Source organism: Sorex araneus, chromosome 3 (genome assembly GCF_027595985.1).
Source record: "Sorex araneus isolate mSorAra2 chromosome 3, mSorAra2.pri, whole genome shotgun sequence".
NCBI lineage: Eukaryota > Metazoa > Chordata > Mammalia > Eulipotyphla > Soricidae > Sorex > Sorex araneus.
In genome coordinates, this window is record NC_073304.1 from 216,597,085 (window position 1) to 216,616,737 (window position 19,653).

The 19,653-nt window shown below is 41.6% G+C and overlaps 1 protein-coding gene across 1 annotated transcript in view; it reads right to left on the reverse strand.

Moving 5' to 3' along the window:
• FBXO47 (F-box protein 47) overlaps positions 1-18,503 on the reverse strand; it is a 32,207-nt gene extending 13,704 nt beyond the window's left edge. The window contains exons 1-5 of the mRNA XM_055133590.1: positions 18,430-18,503; positions 15,631-15,835; positions 15,070-15,240; positions 6,677-6,753; positions 2,189-2,266 (exon numbers count right to left, since the gene is read on the reverse strand). Coding sequence (XP_054989565.1) covers positions 2,189-2,266; positions 6,677-6,753; positions 15,070-15,240; positions 15,631-15,811 — 507 coding nt within the window. The 5' untranslated portion in view covers positions 15,812-15,835; positions 18,430-18,503. The remainder of the gene's footprint in view (positions 1-2,188; positions 2,267-6,676; positions 6,754-15,069; positions 15,241-15,630; positions 15,836-18,429) is intronic.
• Positions 18,504-19,653: the final 1,150 nt, after the last annotated feature.

Sequence of the window (19,653 nt, forward strand, 5' to 3'; positions counted from 1 at the left end):
GAGCACAGAGCCAGAAACAGCCCCTGAGCACTGCTGGATGTAGCCAAAATTTACCAAACAGGGGCTAGAATGATAGCACAGCGAGTAGGGCATTTGCCCTGCACACAGCCGACCTGGGTTTGATTCCCAGCATCCCATATGGTCCCCAGAGCACTGCCAGGGGTAATTACTGAGTGCAGACAGAAATAACTCCTGTGCATCACCGGTGTGACCCCCCCACAAAAAAAAGTCTTCCTTCCTTCCTTCCTTCCTTCCTTCCTTCCTTCCTTCCTTCCTTCCTTCCTTCCTTCCTTCCTTCCTTCCTTCCTTCCTTCCTTCCTTCCTTCCTTCCTCTCTTTGTGAAGTAAGGTAGTTTTTATTAAAACTTATTTAGAAAGATGTGAGGGGAGAGAAAGAGATAAGTATGTGTTCTAAAGAGAACATGACTTCTCCAGGTAGAAATAAGCAATCAAAGAAACACAAAGACAAGCAAGTAAGATATATGTTCAAGAGTGAACTCAGGCTTGAAAAACAAGTCACAAAAAGTATTTCTTTTATTTTTTCGGCCATACCTAGAAGTGCTCAGGGGTTACTCCTGGCTCTGTACTTAGGAATTACTCCTGGAGGTGTTCAGGGGACCACATGGGATGTTAGGGATTGAATCTAGGTCAGCTGCCTGCAAGGCAAATGCCCTACCCATTGTACTATCACTCTGGTCCCCAAAAGTCTTTCTTTTATTATGTAGCTTACTAATACATAATTGTATAAAAATTCTTTAAAAATTAAAAATTAATTTTCTATTTTTTGGTCCAACTTATCATATAGCTGATATAGCATTGTGCAAAGCTAAAGGTATACAACTTAGTGCTTTATATCCTCTAATCCATGGGAATATGTTCTTCAAAGACCTCCAGAGAATATCTAAAGATGCAGATAGTACAAAACACTACATGAACTTTTTTCCCCATACATACTTATGATAATGTTTACTTTATAAATTAGGCACAGTAAGGTATTACTAGTAACAAAAAATAGAACAAGTTAAAGTGCTTATAGTGCAGGTAAAAAAATTTTAAAAAATAGAACAAGTATAACAATATATGCTATAGTAGAAGTTATATCAATGTTATCTCCAGTCTCAAATCAACTTATTGAATTTAATATTTATAGACTATAGTCAACTGTGGGCAATTGAAGCTGCAGAGAATGAAACAAGGTAATTGGTAACATTATATCTGTCACTTCTCATAATTACATTTTTCCATAAGTTGATTTTTAAATTTGCTCTTTAAATAAGTATTAAAAAATAGTTAAACAAATACACAAACCCCAGGCCACAATATTTACAGTCTTTTTAATTGGCTGCAAACTTCAAGAAGATAGGTAGAGTGCACAGGACTGGAGAGATAATACAGTGTGTAAGGCTCTTGCCTTGCACGTAGCTTACCTGGGTCCAATCCCTGGTATTCCATATGGTCCCTGAGCCCCACCAGGAGTGATTCCTGTATTCAGGGCCAGGAGTAATTCCTGAGTGCAAATCCAGGAGTGCAAAGCCACACAGTCGGATGTGGCCCCCAAACCAAAACCAAACCAAGACAACAATAACAACAAAAGAGAATAGGTACAGTACAAATAAAAATAATGCTTGGGGCTGGAGCCATAGTACAGTGGGTAGGGCATTTGCCTTGCACATGGCCAACTTGGGTTTGATTCCCAGCATCCCATATGGTCCCCTCCCAAGGACCACCAGGAGTAATTCCTGAGTGCAAAGCCAGGAGTAATCCCTATGCCTCGCCAGATGTGACCCAAAAAAGAAAAAAGAATCTTTACCAATGATAAATCAAAGAAAAGAAGAATCTGATCACAAACATATTATTAGATTTATATGACACATTCTCAAGTCTTTATAGTGCAGTTGTCACTTTAGGTTATTATTACCTTTATTAGGCTATGGAAAGATAGGTTACATGAGTTACTTGTTAATTGTTTTAAAAGTATTTTGTTCTTCTTTCATTTAAAAAATGTACCTGTAGGGCTGGAGAGGTAAAACAGTGGGTAGGGTGCTATGAGGTCAACCCAGGTTCAATCCCTGGCACCATTATGGTCCCCCAAGCCCACTAGGAGAGATCCCTGATTGGGGAGCCTGGAGCAAGCCCTGAGTACCTCTAGCTGTGGCCTCAAAACAATAAAAACAAAAACAAAAATGTACCTGTAAGAATATGCCATAGCATGATAATCCTAAACACTTCAATGGAGCTGCACAGCCACTGAATTTAAAACAGGGAACCTACAATGAGAACAACTGTTAATTCTTCCTCCTCAGTGGAACTACATAATGATTTGATGTTCAAATTTATTGGATATATATAATATTTTTTCAGTATTAACTTAAAATAACTTAAATGCTACATAACTAATTAAGAGTAGGCTATATTAGATGGAGTTAATAGAAGAGGTATAAAATGGTCTACCTTCAAACATCTGGTAATTTATTTGGAAAACAAAGTACACATATATGAAATTATATTGATAATTCATGTTAGGTAACATACATATGCTAAAATGGTTGAATAAACACTACTTCAGACATCAGGAAAGCAGGAAAAGGATCAATTTGGGAATATCAGAAAAGTTTATAAAGGATCTAACAATATGTAACAAACGGATATAACAAATAGAAAGGATTGTTGTACCAAAAACAAAACTGCATGTAACTGTGAACCACAGAGATAGTATAGTGGGTAAGGCACTTGCCTTGTATGTGGCTGATCTGGGTTTTATCCTTGGTACCCCACATGGTCTCCTGAGCCACCAGGAGTGATCCCAGAGTTCAGAGTCAGGAGTAAGCCCTGAGCACAGCTGCGTATAGCTCAAGATAAAAAAACCAAACCAACAAATAAAAACTATTTTATTCTTGTATATAACTAGAAATAAAAAAGAAAGATATGACTAGCCTTATTGACTAAAGTTGTTACCGTTAAAAGGCAGTACAGTAGATACGGCATTTGCCTTGTATGAGGCCGACTGGGTTCAATTCCCAGCATTTTATATGGTTCCTCTATAGAGCCTACCAGGAGTGATCATTAAGCATCACTGGGTATGGTCCCCAAACAAAACAAAAATTAGTATTGTCAGAGTATCCTACATACTAACTATGAATTCATTAGCTTTTTTAGGGCAAAGGGTGGGTTTTGGGCCACACCCCTGCTGTGCTCAAGGCTAACTCCTGGCTCTGTGCCTAGGGGTCATTTTTTGTACTGCTTGAGAGCCATATAGGGTACCCAGGATAGAATCCAGGGATGTATCTTACCCACTGTACTATCTATCTGACCCCTAGGTTTTCTTCCTTCTAATTTTAGACCACAGTCAGCAGTGTTCAAGGTTTATCCCTGGTTCTGTGCTTAGGTATCATTTCTGGTGGTGCTCAAGGTATCATATGGACTGCCAGGGATCAAAGCCAGGTAGAATGAGTGCAAGGCAAGCACCTTACTCACTCTATTATCTCTCTGGTCCCTAGTATAGACTTGGGACCTTATCTTGATGAAAGTGAGTAGTCACAGAAAGATTTTGTTTGTTTTGGATCATACTCATACTATACTCAGGTCTTACCCTTGGCTCTGCGCTCAGGAGACCATGTAGGGTGACAGTAATAGAATCTGTGTGGCCATATGCCTTACCTGGTGTACTCTCTCCAGACTCTGAGAGATTTTTTAAGGGCTACCTTCCAAGCAGTGCTCAGGTTGCCCAGAGGCAACTCACAACTTGCTTGACTGCTCAGTGGTGTGGTGTCTCTTTGGCCCAATAGTGTTTGAGAGCCACTAGGGCCACATCTGGTGTGGTGCAGGGTGATATGTGATACCCAAGATTGAACTCAGGGCTTAGTGCCTTCACTGAAAGATATTTAGTTAAAATTATTCAGTTGGGGCCTTGGAGAAAGTCAGTGGCTTAGAAAACCTACTTTGCAAGCATACTGTCTTGAGTTCAGTCTCTAGTTCTACCACATGTACTCAGTGCAATCCTAGCATCTCTGTTCTTAAAGCCTGGAAGATCTACTGTCTGTGATCATCATCACAACAAATTCCTGCCATACTGCAGTCAGGTATGCATAAACCCCAAAATTCAGGGTGCAATCCCCAGAAAGCACTGCAACTAAAAACATGTGTTGGGGCTGGCAAGATAGTACAGCAGGTAGGGCACTTGCCTTCCACATAGCCAACCTAGCACCACCAGGAGCAATTCCTGAGTGTAGAGTCAGGAGTGTAGACCCTGAATATCTTAGGGTATGACCCCCCAAAAAACAAACAAGCAAAGAAACAAAACATTAAAGACATGTGTGAAAAGCACATCCAGGAGTTTCTACCCCCAATTGTGACTCAACTAAAGAGTGTATCTCTTCGTAAGCATGTGTGCCAGCACTGTAATCTAAGAAGTACACACTGCAGTGAATGTGTGACTCCCAGTGAGCACCACAGCTAGGAGTGCATTATAACCCCAGCTATAATAACAACAAAGGGAAGGGGGAGAAGAGAAAGGAGGAAATTTTTTTTTCCTCTTTGGGTCACACCCAGCGATGCACAGGGGGTACTCCTGGCTCTGCACTCAGGAATTACTCCTGGCGGTGCTCAGGAGACCATATGGGATGCTGGGAATCAAACCCGGATTGGCCGCATGCAAGGCAAACGCCCTAACTGCTGTGCTATTGCTCCAGCCCCGGAGGGAATTTTTAAAAACTTTTTTATTGAATCACTGTGGGATAGAGCATTACAAAACTATTAATGATTGGATCTCAAAGTCATATAGTATGAAAGGAGAGAATTTTTAAAAAAGAAAAGTACTCAGCTAATGAAAGCAATACTTTAGGAAGATACCTGTTTCAGCATACAGAATATATTGGAGAGTGAAGAAATAGATAGCAGAAAGTGTTGGAAAGACACTACTGAGGTGGGGGGGGGGGGGGCGAAGTGATAGTACAGCGGGTAGGGCATTTGCCTTGTATACGGTCGACCCAGCTTCAATCCCCAGCATCCCATATGATCCCCCAAGCACCGCCAGGAGTAATTCCTGAGTACAGAGCCAGGAGTAACCTCTGAGCATTACTGGGTGTGACCTCCCCAAAAAAAGCAAAAAAAAAGAAAAAGACAGTACTGGGGAATATGGGGGTAGCCAAAAAATTTTATCTTAATTAAAAAAAAATAACAGCTAAATTTTAATAAAGCCACAAGTTATTTACATTTTATATATTTTTTGGGGGGCACTCCCTGCAGTGTTCAGAGTTTATTCCTGTCTCTGAACTCGTGGAACCCTCCTGGCAGTTATCAGATTTTATGTAGTGCTGGGGATCAAACCTGGATTGGTCATGTGCAAGGCATGTGCCCTACCCATTGTTCTATTATAAAAATTATTTTAATTTTCATACAATACATAAATCACCACTTTTATGGGGAGAGGGGCACACTGGTGATGTTCAGGGGTTACTCCTGGCTCTGCACTCAGGAATTACTCTTGGCAATGCTTGGGGGACCATATGGGATACCAGGGATTGTACCCAGGTCAACTTCATGCAAGGCATGTGCCTTACCTGCTGAACTCTCTCTCTGGCCCCTAAATATCCTCTTCTTTTTGGGGGGGTGGCAGAATCTCCCATGAAGAGCTCAAGAAACCTCCCAGAAATTCTGGGTCCACAGGACTAGCACAGCAGTTCAATGAGAGCCCAAGGATCCAGGCCACCCAGTAGTGCTCAGGATTCTCTAGGGCTGCCCCTAAGACACCAGGTGGTATAGAATCAAACCAGAGTTGATTGTATATGAGGCATGTGCCTTATCCCCTATATTCTCTTTCAGGCCCCTAAACCATCAATTGAAAACATTCTCAGAACTCCCACGTAGAAAAATATTTTTTATAACATGATAAACCCAATAAACTTTAATACTATACTTAACTGTATCACTGTATCACTGTCATCCCGTTGTTCATTGATTTAACTTGAACAGGCACCAGTAACGTCTCCATTTGTGCCAGCCCTGAGATTTTAGCAGCCTCTCCTTACTCCTTTTTCCCAATGATTGGAGGTTTCTTTCAGGGTCAGGGGAATGAGACCTGTTATTGTTGCTGTATTTGGCATATCGAACATGCCACAGGGAGCTTTCCAGACTCTTCTGACTATACATAATTATATTTAAAAACTTTTTTGAAAAGGGTTGGAGAGATAGTTTAGTCGGTAGGGTGCTTGCCTTGCACATGGCAAGCTTGGGTTCTATCCCCAGAAGTCTATATCCCAGAAGTCTGACCCCACCAGAAGTGATCCTTGAATGCAGATTTAGGAGTAAGTCTTGAGCACTGCTGGGAGTCACTCCCCCCACTTGAAAGGAATTGTTTTGAGGAAACAAGTCACATTGCCATGCATGTGTGCTAACTCCAGTTCAGTCCCTTGACCCCAGTACCTGCAGGAATGACCACTAGGAACTACCAGGTCTGGACCCCAAACAATAAAAAATTGTTTACTTATAAGTAAAAGGCAATTGTAAGGTAATTGTCTTATAATCTCTAAGTATTTGATAAAGTATTATATTACCATCATTTTGTAGCACAAATTTATGAAAATCTACCAATTAAAGATAGTTATAAATGAGTATAAGACATTAAGAGAAAAATATCTTTACTAAAAATAAAGATTATAAACTAATTGAGATCATCTTACTTCTGTGAGTATCTTGTTAATGTACTTTAGTCTTTCTTTAGTGGGTAGCAGCAATGTACATCTTTTAAATAGTAGACCTGAGAAATTAAAGAGACACATGACAAAAATGGTATCAACAATACAACTAATTTGTGAATATTTAAGAAGCACAGAATAAGGTTGGGGATGTGGCTCAGTAGTAAAGTACATGCCTTGCATATATATAGCCCTGAGTTTGAGCTCCATCTTTGCAACAAAATTAAAATTAAAAAACCATGGGCCTGGGAAGACAGTACAGGGAAAAAGGTGCAAAACACGTACTTGGTGCTTACGAAGTGACATTGATATTTTTGAGTCACTGGTGTAAAACTTTATTAAAATCATTATAGTCTGGAGAGATAGTACAGCAGGTAGGGTGATTATATTGCATGTGGCTGACCCGGGTTCGATCCTGGCATCTCAGATGATCCCTTGAGCCAGTCAGGAGTGATCTCTGAGTATAGGGCCCGGAGTAAGCCCTGAGCACAGGTGGTGTCACTGTCTACCAAAAGAAAGTGTTGGAATAATAGCACAGCCAGTAAGGCACTTGCCTTCAATGCAACCAGTCCAAGTTCATTTCCCGGGCACCCTAAGCCCCACCAGGAGTGTTGCCTAAGTGCCGAGCCAGGAGTGAGACCTGAGCACTGCCTGGTGTGGTCCAAAATAAAACAAAAAAATTATGAATTGCTGGGACTAGGGAGATGGTTCAAGGGGTGATCTTATAAGAGTTCCAGGTTCGATCCTGGATCGGCATAGTTTCCTATGTAATGCCAGTTGACCCAAAAACCAAATTTATGAAGTTGAGGGGCTGGGATTGTGGCTCAGTGGTTGAGTTCATGCCTTTGAATATTTGAGACCCAAGGTTTTATCCCCATCTCACTACCTCCTGTCCCATACTGCAAAAAAAAATAAGGGTGGGGGTAGGGAGAAGATAGTATGGCAGATCATGAAATTGATACAATCCTAGTTCCATCCTCAGCATCACATATGGTACCATCAGGTGTGAACACTGAGTATAAAACTAGGAATTAGTGGGGCTGGAGCGATAGCACAGCGGGTAGGGCATTTGCCTTGCATGCGGCCGACCCGGGTTCAAATCCCAGCATCCCATATGGTCCCCTGAGCATGGCCAGGGGAAATTCCTGAGTGCAGAGCCAGGAGTAACCCCTGTGCATCGCCAGGTGTGACCCAAAAAGCAAAAAAAAAACAAACAAACAAACAAACAAACAAAAAAAAAAACCTAGGAATTAGGTGCTGAATATTATCTGGTTTGCCCCCAAAATATCCCTCCTCTTCCAGAATAAAAGAAAGAATTTTATACTGCAGGTATAGCAAAGTATTTAAATTTTAAAAGATACAATAAGGACCAGAGAGATAGCTCAATGGCCTGGACAGAATGCTTTGCATACGGGGAGCCAAGGTTCAATTCTTGCATTGAATGGTCCCCTGAGCACATAAGTGGGAATAGTAGCTCCTGAGTACTAATGGGTATGGCTCAAAAGCAAAAACAATCATAAAAAAAACCTTAAAATAAATGACCACACAAAATATACAAGGGAGGGGCTAGAGAGATATATAGTATAGCAGGAAGAGCATTTGCCTTGCACACACCAGACCAGGGTTCAATCCCCAGCATCCATATGGGCTCCTGAGCCCCACTGGGAGTGATCATTAGGAACAGAACTACAAGGCTACTTTTTTGGGGGGTTGGGGTCCACATCTGGAGGTGATCAGGATTTAATCCTGGTTCTGTGTTTAAGGATTATTCTTGTCAGGGTTTGGGGATCATATGGGGTGCCAGGGATTGAACCCAGTCATCTGCAAATGCCGTTCCCACTTATTATCACTATGGCTCCATTTCATCTCTCTCTCTCTCTCTTATATTAGGTAACATGTTTTACAATCAGTTTCCATATTATCTAAAACTACTCAGCTATGAAAAAAGATTAAATCATGCAGTTTGCTGCAATCTGGATAGAGTCAGAAAGGTGTCATGCTAAGTGAAGTGAGGCAAAAAGAAAGCATTACCAAATGATCTCGCTTATATGTGGAATATAAAGAAAGACAAAAATAGCATATTTAATAAAGTTATTTATCCACTAGAGAAAAAAAAATAAGAGGGGGGCCCACACATAACCAGTAGTGTTCAGGGATTGCCCTGGCAGTGTTCGGTGGACCAGGTGGTAGCAGGGATCCAACCCAGGCCTCCAGCCCCTTGAGCCACCTCTCTAATCTTAAGAAAAATATTTTAAGAGTTGTTAATGTAGGGACCACATAGATAGTACAGGGATTAAGGTTCATGCCTTGTATATGGCTGACTCAAACTTGATCACTGCTACCACATAAAGCAGCACCTTATCCTCAGGCTTTCAAATTGACCAGCAGAGAACTGAGGAGAAGGCTTCCAACCTCTGAGTACTACTTTGAGAGGCCTTCTCTGTCAAAAAATTAAAATAAAAAAAGGGGTTGAAGGACCAGAGCAACAGTACAACCATATATGGCATTTGCCTTGCACATGGTTCACCTGGATTCAATCCCTGGCATCCCATTTGGTCCCTCTAGCACTGTCAGGAATAATTACTGAGTGCAGAGCTAGGTGTAACCCCTGAGCACTGCCAGGCATGGCCTCAAAACAAACAAAAAAGCAAAAGAGAGTTGATAATGTAAAACATGAAAAGAAATGTGAATATAACTGCAATTGTATTCTCTTCAAATAAGAAATTTAAAATCATAAGTACTTATAAGTTTCAAAGGTCAGAAATCAGTTTTGTTCACAGAAAGTATCCAGTTTGGATGAAATAGCCATCTCTTTGACATTATCCTTTTATGGGGCTTGCATGTTAAGAATGTATAGAATTTTGTGTTCACATATTTTAAAAGGTTAAAAAAAAAGTCTTTCAACTGCCCAGTGAGATATGTAAACTTCAATTACAGGAAATATATGATTAGTTTCCTCTAACTTTTAAAGTATTCTGTCTTCCTAAAATGGCAACAAACTATTGCATTCCTGTAATGGCAAATGTTCTAAAATTATAAATAAGATATATATAGTAGGAAAACATATACTTGAATGTCATTAACATGTTTTTTAGGGGGAACACACCAAGCAGTGCTCAAGGCTTCATTCCTGGTGTGTTCAGGGGACCAGGGTTGGCCATGTGCAAGGCAGGCATCTTAACCCCTTTAGTATCTCTTGCCCCTGCATTTATTTTTTAACATCACAACTACCTTATAAAATTGTGTATCTATGGGAAAAGTATTTTAATTTTACTTATTTTTTTGGTTTTGCTTTGGGGCCACTCCCGGAAGTGCTCAGAGCTTTTATTTATTTTTAGAATTTATTTATTTATTTTAGAAGTTGCTAAATGTATTTTTAGAACTTGCTATGTAACTCATGACCAGAACTGAATGTTTACTTTTTAGTTTAGGGTGTTGTTTTTTTTTTTAAGCCACATCTGACATTGCTCAGAGCTTATTCCTGGTTCTTTGCTCATGGGACCATGATGCAAGGGATCAAACTTGTATCGGCCACCTCTAAGGTATTATCTTTTTAAAAGTACTATCCTTTGGGGGCTGGAGTGATAGCACAGTGGGTAGGGCGTTTGCCTTACACTCGGCTGACCCGGGTTCAAATCCCAGCATCCCATATGGTCCCCTGAGCACCGCCAGGAGTAATTCCTGAGTGCAGAGCCAGGAGTAACTCCTGTGCATCGCCAGGTGTGACCCAAAAACAACAACAAAAAAAAAGTACTATCCTTGTACTATTGCTCAAGGCTCTGTCCCTTTTATTTTTTTAATTTTTATTTTAAAAAATATATATTTTTTGACCAGAGAGATAGCACAGGGGTTTAGGCACCTTCCCTAAACCTTGGTTTGATCCCCAGGACTGCATATGCTCCCCTGAGTACTACCAAGAGCCATACCTGAACACATCCCAGGAGTAAGCCCTTGGCACCTTCAGTGTGACCCCCAAAACAAAAAAAAAACAAACTAAAAATTGGTTTTGGGTTTTCGGGTGGTACTATTCCTGGCTCTGGGACTAATTCCTGGCTGTGTGCTTAGGGTCACTTCTGGCAGAGCTTGGTGGATCAAGTGGTGCTGAGTATTGAACCTGTGCCTACAACATGCAAAGCAAGAAGTCAGCTAATTAGTTATTTCTCCAGTCCCAGACTTGAGTTTTAAACAAAAATGCTTCTTATTTTTGTGTATAAAAGACAAAACAAGAAGCAACAAGACAAACCAGTTTTCTATTTCTATTTTTCTAGGCTGAGTTCTCTCCCATTTATGATTTGACATCTACTCCCATGACATATAATAGCATGGAAATGCTAAGCTACAGTTGATTGTTGAGTGCCTTGTCTAATATAAAACTCCTATTATTAAAGTTTGTGGAACTAAGAGATAGTACAGTGAGTAAGACCTTTGGTCTGCATGTGCTTGACCTGGGTTTGATCCCTAGCATCCCACATAGTCCCCTGAGCACTGCGAAGAGTGCAGAACCAGGAGTAACCCCTGAGAATCACAAGGTGTGACTCCCACCCCCAAAAATAATTGAAATAAATCAAGTTTATGATGTGCCATTAAAACTAATATTGGCCTGACTTTCTTTTCGTTTTTTTCTTTTTGGGTCACACCTGGCAATGCACAGGGGTTACTCCTAGCTCTGCACTCAGGAATCACCCCTGGCAGTGCTCAGAGGACCATATGGGATGCTGGGAATTGAACCTGGGTTGGCCGTGTGCAAGGCAAATGCCCTACCTGCTGTACTATTGCTCCAGCCCCTATCTTTATTTTTTTTTAATAAAGGTGCTCTGCAATACCTTTTAAGAGCCCAGCTGCTTTAAATTTTTCACAGTATATTTTTGTTTTTATTTTTTTCACATGAAGAGTCAAATATAATGTTCTTTCCACACTAGCCATATGTTCTGTTTTGTGTAAAAAAACAAACTAAAATTTATGATTTTCATAGCTCAAAATTCTGAAAAAAAATTGGAGGGGCCACACCCAGCAGTTCTCAGAACCTCTGCTCAGAGACCACTCCCGCAAGGGTTTGGGGGACCATAGGAGGTTCTGGGGATCAAATGTAGGTCAGCCTCCTGCAAGATAAGAGCCTTACCTACTGTACTATTGCTCTGACACTGAAAATGTTATTTATTTATTTTTGCTTTTTGGGTCATACCCAGCGATGCTCAGGGGTTACTCCTGGCTTTGCACTCAAGAATTACTCCTGGCGGTGCTCAGGGGACCATATGGGATGCCGGGGATCGAACCCGGGTCGGCCGCGTGCAAGGCAAACGCCCTACCCGCTGTGCTATCGCTCCGGCCCCTGAAAATGTTATTTTAATGTCCAAAATGAGAACAGATTAGAGGACTGGAGGAACAGTAAAGAGGTTAAGGCATTTGCATTACATGTAGCAACCTGGTTTGATCCCTGACACAAGATATGGTCCCACAAGCACTGTTAGAAGTGACTGTTAGCACAGCTGGATGTGGCACAACCTTATTGCCACACCAAAATAACATATTTTACAATGGCAACATGAGAAAGTGGTAACCATATTGAACATTTATTTAAATAATCAGCAATAGTCTAGATATTTAGATTTGCCTTGCCTTGCACACAGTTCACCTTAGTTCTATCCCCAGCACTACATATGGTCCCTGAGCACTGTTGGGAATGATTCTGAGCACAAAACCAGGAATAAGCTGCTGACCACAGCTGGGTGGGTGTGGCAGCAAAATCAAAATTAAATGGGAATAGAAATCATTATTGAATAACATTTATTTGAAAGGAATTTTTGTTGTTGTTGTTTGGCTTTTTGAGTCACAGCTGGTGATGCTCAGGGATTACTCCTGGCTCTGCACTCAAAAATTTACTTCTTAGGGCTGGAGAGATAGCATAGCGGGTAGGGCGTTTGCCTTGCATGCGGTCGACCCGGGTTCAAATCCCAGTGTCCCATATGGTCCCCTGAGCACGGCCAGGGGTAATTCCTAAGTGCAGAGCCAGGAGTAGCCCCTGTGCATCGCCGGGTGTGACCCAAAAAGCAAAAAAAAAATTACTTCTGGTGGTACTCAGGGGACCATATTGAATGCCGAGGTATTAAATGCCAGGTACTAAGCCCAGGGTGGTGGCATGCAATGCAAGGGCCCTAACTATTGTACTATCCCTCCTGCCCCTGACTAAATTTTAAAAGCTAGCTGTGGGATCAGAGAGATAGTATAGTGGATAGGGCCCTTTGCCTTGCAAGAACAAACCTGAAATTGATCTTAAGCATTGCATATGTTCTTCCAAGGTCACCAGTAGTGATTCTATGCTCAGAGAAGTACAGCTGATGTGACTCCAAAATCAATAAGAAAAAAAAAAGCTGTGAGGCCAGAGAGATAGCTCAATGGGTAGAGTAACTCAGGAGATGTAGGTTGAATGTCCCCCAAGCACCACTGGATACAAGACCAAGCACAGAACTAGGAGAAGACCCCAGCACCATTGGTTGTGGCTTCCAAATAACATAAAATAATATAAAACAAAAAACTGGCTGTTACATATTTGCAAATTTTCTCCCTAAGCTCTGGTTATGCAACCTGGGCTTCCTAAATGCCTAATGAACTATATCTGTGGCCCAGAGACTTATTTGTTTTTCCCTCTTCTTTTATTTTTGTTGTTGGTGATGGTGTTTGGCATCAAATCAAGGGCATCACACATGCTGAGGTAAGTGCTCTACTACTGAGTAACATCCCATACCTATAATTTTAACTGAATTATGCATGTAATTGTCTTAAAGCTGTTTTGTTTGTTTGGATATGGGTATAGAGAAAAAATTCTTTCAGATCAAAAATGAAAAATAAGTTCTGGGGCCCAAGATATAGTACAGCAGGTAAGGCACTTTTCTTGCACACAGAAGACATGAGTTTGATTCCTGGCACCAGATACAGTCCTCTGAGCATTGTCAGGAGTGATCCCTGAGTATAGAGCCAAGGGTGGCTCAAATCCACCCTCCTAAGAAAAGAAAAATTCTTTTGCTAAGTACCACTTCCTCTGCCATCAAGGGTGAAGGATATATTTACAATAAAAAGTAATAAAAAGTAATTTCTGGGGCCAGAGAGACATTACAGTGCACAGGGCACTTGTCTTGCACATGACCAACCCAGGTTTGAACCCTGGCATCCCCATATGATCTTCTGAGCCTGCCAGAAATCATCTTGAGCACAGAGCCAGGAATAGCCCCTGAGCGAGCAACCAGATGTGGCTCAAAAACAAACACAAACAAAACAAGTAATTGCTATATTCTGTTGCAGACTTTACTATGCCAGTTAAAATCAATAGATTATAATTAGATTATGACTCAGTTAATCTTATTAAATATGCTTGATAATTATATACTTGATGTATTTACACATTTCTGTGGTCTTATTTGAAGCTAGATATCCTTGGGCTGCTAAAAGGTAAAACTTAACTATTATGCCTTTTTAAAAATATCACTATCACTTTAGTGTTATTACCATGTTTTAGATTCCTAGAAGGTGGTTTTATAATTAAATTGTTGTCATTAGTCAAGTCAAAGTTAAAACTTTATTTCAGCACTCAGAGAGAAAGAAAGCAATAAATGAGGTGAAAGACATAAATTATTACAAATAAATGGAAGAAAGATTATACAAAATTTCCTTTGACAAGGCTATTTAATCATAGTATTATGATTTATTAGTAAGTGTGCAGGGTGCTTTAATAAAAAAAGGAAACCACTGTTTCTGATAAGGGGATGATCTATAATAATGTGTTTAAATTTCTCCTCTATTTTAAGGACTAGGTTATAGTTGGAAGGAAGAAGGATATAAAGATGAAATATATAAGTTCCAAAGGGAGTAAAGCATGGAAAATATATCAGTAGCCTAATAGGTAAGCCACTATATAATAAGTGACACTACATTCATCTAAAATCACAAGACTGAAACTACATGACAGTGCATTCTCTTATCTTTAAAGATAAGTTTAAGTGATAGTGGTTAAGAAAAAGTCATCAGACTGAAGAATATAAAAGGATCACAGATAAAGAGAAATCTAGGGGTCAGAGAGATAGTACAGTGGGAAGGGTGCTTGCCTTGTACACAGTGGACCCAGATTCAATCCCCAGTACCTTATATGGTCCCTCAAGCCCTGCCAGGAGTGATCCCTGAGCACAGAGCCTGGAGTAAACCTTGAGCACCACTGGGTGTGGCCTAAAATTTTTTTAAAAAAGCCACCTAAATTTAAAACCATCAAAATACAAAAACATATATACTTAAGGAAATATCCCATTTTTCACAAGCCCATTTTTTATTGCATAATAAAATTTCCTTAAGCATATCTCTTTACTTATTCCAATTCTAGTTTCATAAATTACCTAGAGATCTGTAGTGCTCCAGTATAGTGAGGTTTTGTTTCTTGCCATGTAGTTCCAGGTTATGAAAGTCTTGTAGTAAAAGTCTTTTGCTTCCTGATGAGGTTGAGATGTAATTAATAACATGCTGGCTGACTGTTTTGGACACCATGCTTAGCAAGCTGATATCCTTCACTACCAAAAGAAATAAACATGAATAGTTTGAATATAGGAATACCACTATTAGTATATCTATTCAATTATAAATTTAACAAATTAAAACTATTAAGTAACAAAAATACATATGTGAAAAAGGGAAAAATCTTAAAATTGTTTTAATTTCAATGCTAAATAAATTAGAAACATTTTGGTATATGACAGTTATCATTTTATTTAATAATATGCTTTAAAGAGTTTGAGCATTATACTTTCTCACTGTGCCCCTTACACAACAATGAGGAAACTAGAAAATAAACATAATGTTAACACTATCAACTTCTCAGTAGAATCTAAGGTGACAAGTTAATTTATAGTAAAAACAAAAATTTGAGTCTATGCAGCCTATTCATAGTCGACAAATCTCACCTGACAAATAGTTTAAGATTATCTGGAATATTTCCAATGGCAAGGCTTTAAAATTTCCAAGTGCTGATAATAGCAGAGAATCAGAATCAAAAGTGTTAGAAAAATAGTTGGACTTTCGATGACTACGTCTGAATTTATTGTTGGGAATCAAAGTGAAACTGGTATTTATTCTAGATGCCATTCTTTTTCTTTTTCATGAATTATCCTGTTAGAAAAATTATAAGAGATGAAGAAAGAAGATTAAAGCAATAAACAGCTCTATTTTTTAAAACAAAGATTCATATATATTATATATGATATGTATATCATATCATATGTATAATATATATAATATATGATCTCCAAACACAGTTTGGAGATCAAATCTGGGGCTTTTTCATGCAAAGCATGGACTCTGAAACTTGGAAAATTTCCCAGGCCCAAAGTTTTGTTTGGAGGCCACATCCAGCAGTGCTCAGGGCTTACTCCAGCCTCTGTGCTCACATATCACTTCTGGAGGGGCTTGGGTGTCCAAATGGGGTGAATCAAGTGTATTTCAGCTGCCTTAATACCTGTACTATTATACAAACCTGTATAGATACAAACCTGTATAGATAGTACAGGTGCTAAATACAGGTTTTAATAATAAATATTATTAAATAATATTTTAATGTTACTTTAAAAATGAAATTTGACATTTTTGTTTAAAAAATTAAGACTTTAAAAAATCTTAAACTTAGAACTTTCAAAATTTACTAGATCTAACAGATTAAGAAAATTGCATGACTATGACCAAATAGGTGCTGTTTTACAAAAATAAGCAGTAAAATTAACCTTGTAAAATTAATTATTCTAAGACTAGAATAAATGAATAATAAACTCTTTTCTTCTCAATTTTACTTGTAGGAGTTACTGATAAATCTGCATTGAAAAACCTATATAACCTGACTTGAAAACAAAATTTTTTTTCTTTTTCAAGTCCCCAAAAGGGAAATTACTTAAAGGGAATAGATTATTCAATTTATTAAAAATCACTGATAATTCTCTTACACTCACACATAGAGACTTTGTGTAACTACCGCTCCAATTAAGAACCCTTTTTCTGTTTTGGGGCCGGTATGGGAATGCTCCAGGGTTACTCCTGGCTCTGCGCTCAAGAATCAATCCTGGTGGTGTTCAGGGGATCCTATGGGATGCCCGAGATTAAATTCAGGTCAGCCACACAAAGCAAGAGCCCTACCCGTTGTACTATCTCTCCGGTCCCCCTCCCCCCAACTCTTTTCTTTGGAGTATATACTGCGTACACATATATCAGGACTAGGCAGTGGCTCATGACTCCGCCCCCTCACAACGCCCCTCCCCTCTATATGTATAACCATAACTACCATCCATCAAGGTCTCCCAGTCTCCGAAGTAGCAACAAACATATCTCATCGGTTATAAATATATGCATGCCCCCTTTTGGCACGTAACTGCTAAAATCATTATTGCATCTTAATCAGGATACACGACAACCGACCATTAAAATCAGTTAGAGCTGAAAATCTGGTAAGAAATGTACTTAAACCCACACCACAGCTAGCGCGTATTCCCGAAGGGGACAGCTAATTTAGGAAGGTTTCACAAGCACCACACGAGGAACTTCATGCCTGTTCCCAAAGCTTCTAGAACCCACAAACCAGCAAGACCCAAACCGGATACACTTGGATTCCGAATGTTCTAAAACCTTGGTTTGCATCGTTGCGCCGAAGGTTTCATAAAGATTAATTTCTTCGTTTATTTTTTTGGGTTTGTTTGTTCGGTTTTGGGTTTTGGGCCACACCCGGAGGTGCTCAGGTCTTACTCCTGGTTCTGCGCTCAGGGACCCCTCCTGGCGGGGCTTTGGGGGACCAGACCGAATGCCGGGGATCGAACCCGTTCCGGCTGCGTGTAAGGCAGGTGCCCTAACCTCTGTATAACTGCTCCGGCCACATGACCAGTTTCTATTTTAACGAAAAAAAAAAAAAAAGGGCGCGTTGGCGGGGGAGGGGGGGGCGAGGGGGGGAGTTTGCTCCTGCTTCTCCCGGGGTATCGGATTTTTTTTACGTGTCATTAGCTTCTTTTCAAGCCCCCGGAGCCGCCGGCACCCGCAGGCATCGAAGGCCTGCAAGAATGGCGCCCAGCGGGAGAACCCCGAATTCCTCCAGCCCTGAGGGGGCGCGCCCTCACCCACCCGCAGGCCCAGCGCTCCGACGAGGCCGGGGGCAGATGGGGCGCCCCCTCGCCGCAGCTCGCAGCGTCCCTCACGGCGCTCGCGTCCTTCTAGAACGCCACCGAGCTTCGCCTGACCGCAGCGACCGTGGTCGAGGAGTCACCCCCAGGGAGGAGGTCGCCTCACCCCTCTGGAGAGCCCAGCCCCTCCGCTGTGTGAACTGCCTGTGCCCGTCCCCCACCCCCCGCCCCCCGCCCCTCAGCAACCCCGCGGGGCGCCCCGGCTCGTCGAGCGAAACCCGGGAGCGAGCGCCCCCGCCACCTACCCCAACCTGCCCCAACCCCCACAAAAGGCACCCGAGGGAGCCCCCTAGAAGAGGCTAGGGGCTAAGAGCCCCTAGAAGGGCCAACGCGGGAATCGAACCCCACCCGATGCGCCTGTTCTCCCTTTTCGGCTAGGAGAAGAGAAAACTCAAGAAAGTCTGGCAAGGGCGGGCATCCTCTTTTTACCACAGCTTTTACGGTTTCCCGGCTAAAGGACCACAGGAAAATGGAATCTAGTCGTTTTGCCCCACCAGCCTCAAGTTTCTTAACGTTTGAAAGGTAAAGCTCTCCTCAAAGTTTTCCCACCCGGCAAGCTTTTCCCAGCGAGCCCAGCAGAGCGCAGACAGCGAGCAGGAGCAGGCAACCTCCGCAGCGAGCTGCCAACACCGCCCCCGCGGCGTTCCGGAGTGTTTTCGAATCTTCCCAGGAGCCCCCGCGAGCCAGAGGCTCCGCCCCTCGACCAATAGCAAGAACCTCTGGCTCCTAGAGTCGCCGCCCCCTCATGAATATTCTAGAAAATGTCATGGTCCCGCCCCTTATGGATAGTGGGAGACGTGGCTCCCCCACGTGCCTTCCAACCTGATGAATAATTAACGATGAAGTCCGAGGCTCCCTGCCCAATGGAAGCTCTTTAGACGGAGAGAGAGGCGCCAGGAAGGGTTCAAGTATGGCGCCCCCAGTGCTCCAAAGCGTTCCTCTCCTTTCAACCTAATTTTGTGCCACTGTTTTTTTCTTTTTTAATCCCCCTTTCCGCCCCTCTAAAAGTAAATTACAAGACCAGGTCTGTGTCCAGAATCAACGAAGGGGGGTCTCCAGCCATACCACCATCAGCGGGACAGGGCTTGAAGAGGCAGTGCCGGGAAGATAGCACTTTCCTTGCATACGGCCAACACGGGTTCGATCCCCAGGATCGCCTATTGGGTTCCCCTGGAATAACGCCTGGAGAGGTCTTTGAACAACCCAGTCGGGTGTCGCAGCAAAACAAAGATAAGCAGAACTGGTGGAGAATGAGTAATTCCAGCTTCTTTTATGGAGTCTGAGCAAGCCCTCCACCTTCGAAGATTAACAGCTCATTCCTTTGCTCATGCGTTCTGTCGCTGTTTGGAGACCTGCCCTGCTTAAGGCACTGGTCTAGGAGAACAAGGTGTTAAATTAAGATACTAAGTTTAAACCAAGATACTAAGTTTCCTCTCACCTTATTTTTTTAAATTTTTCTTTTGAAAGGGGCTTGTTACTCTCAGCGGATCCTCAGGGTTTACTACCATCTCTGTTCCGTGATCACTCTTGGCTTGCTGGAGGATCACACAACAGCAGGCATCGAAGTGGGATGCAAGTGCCTTATCCAGATAACTTGCACTGTTTGGGTGGCAGGAGTGGTTAAATGCTTGTTTATTTTATTGTTATTTTTCTTCATAGGGATTTATGTGAGTTTTTTGTTTTGTTTCAGGCCCATACCCTGCAGTTCTCTCTCAGGAGCTACTCCTGGCTTGGCGTTCAGGATGATTCCTGGAGGTGCTTGAGGAATGATGT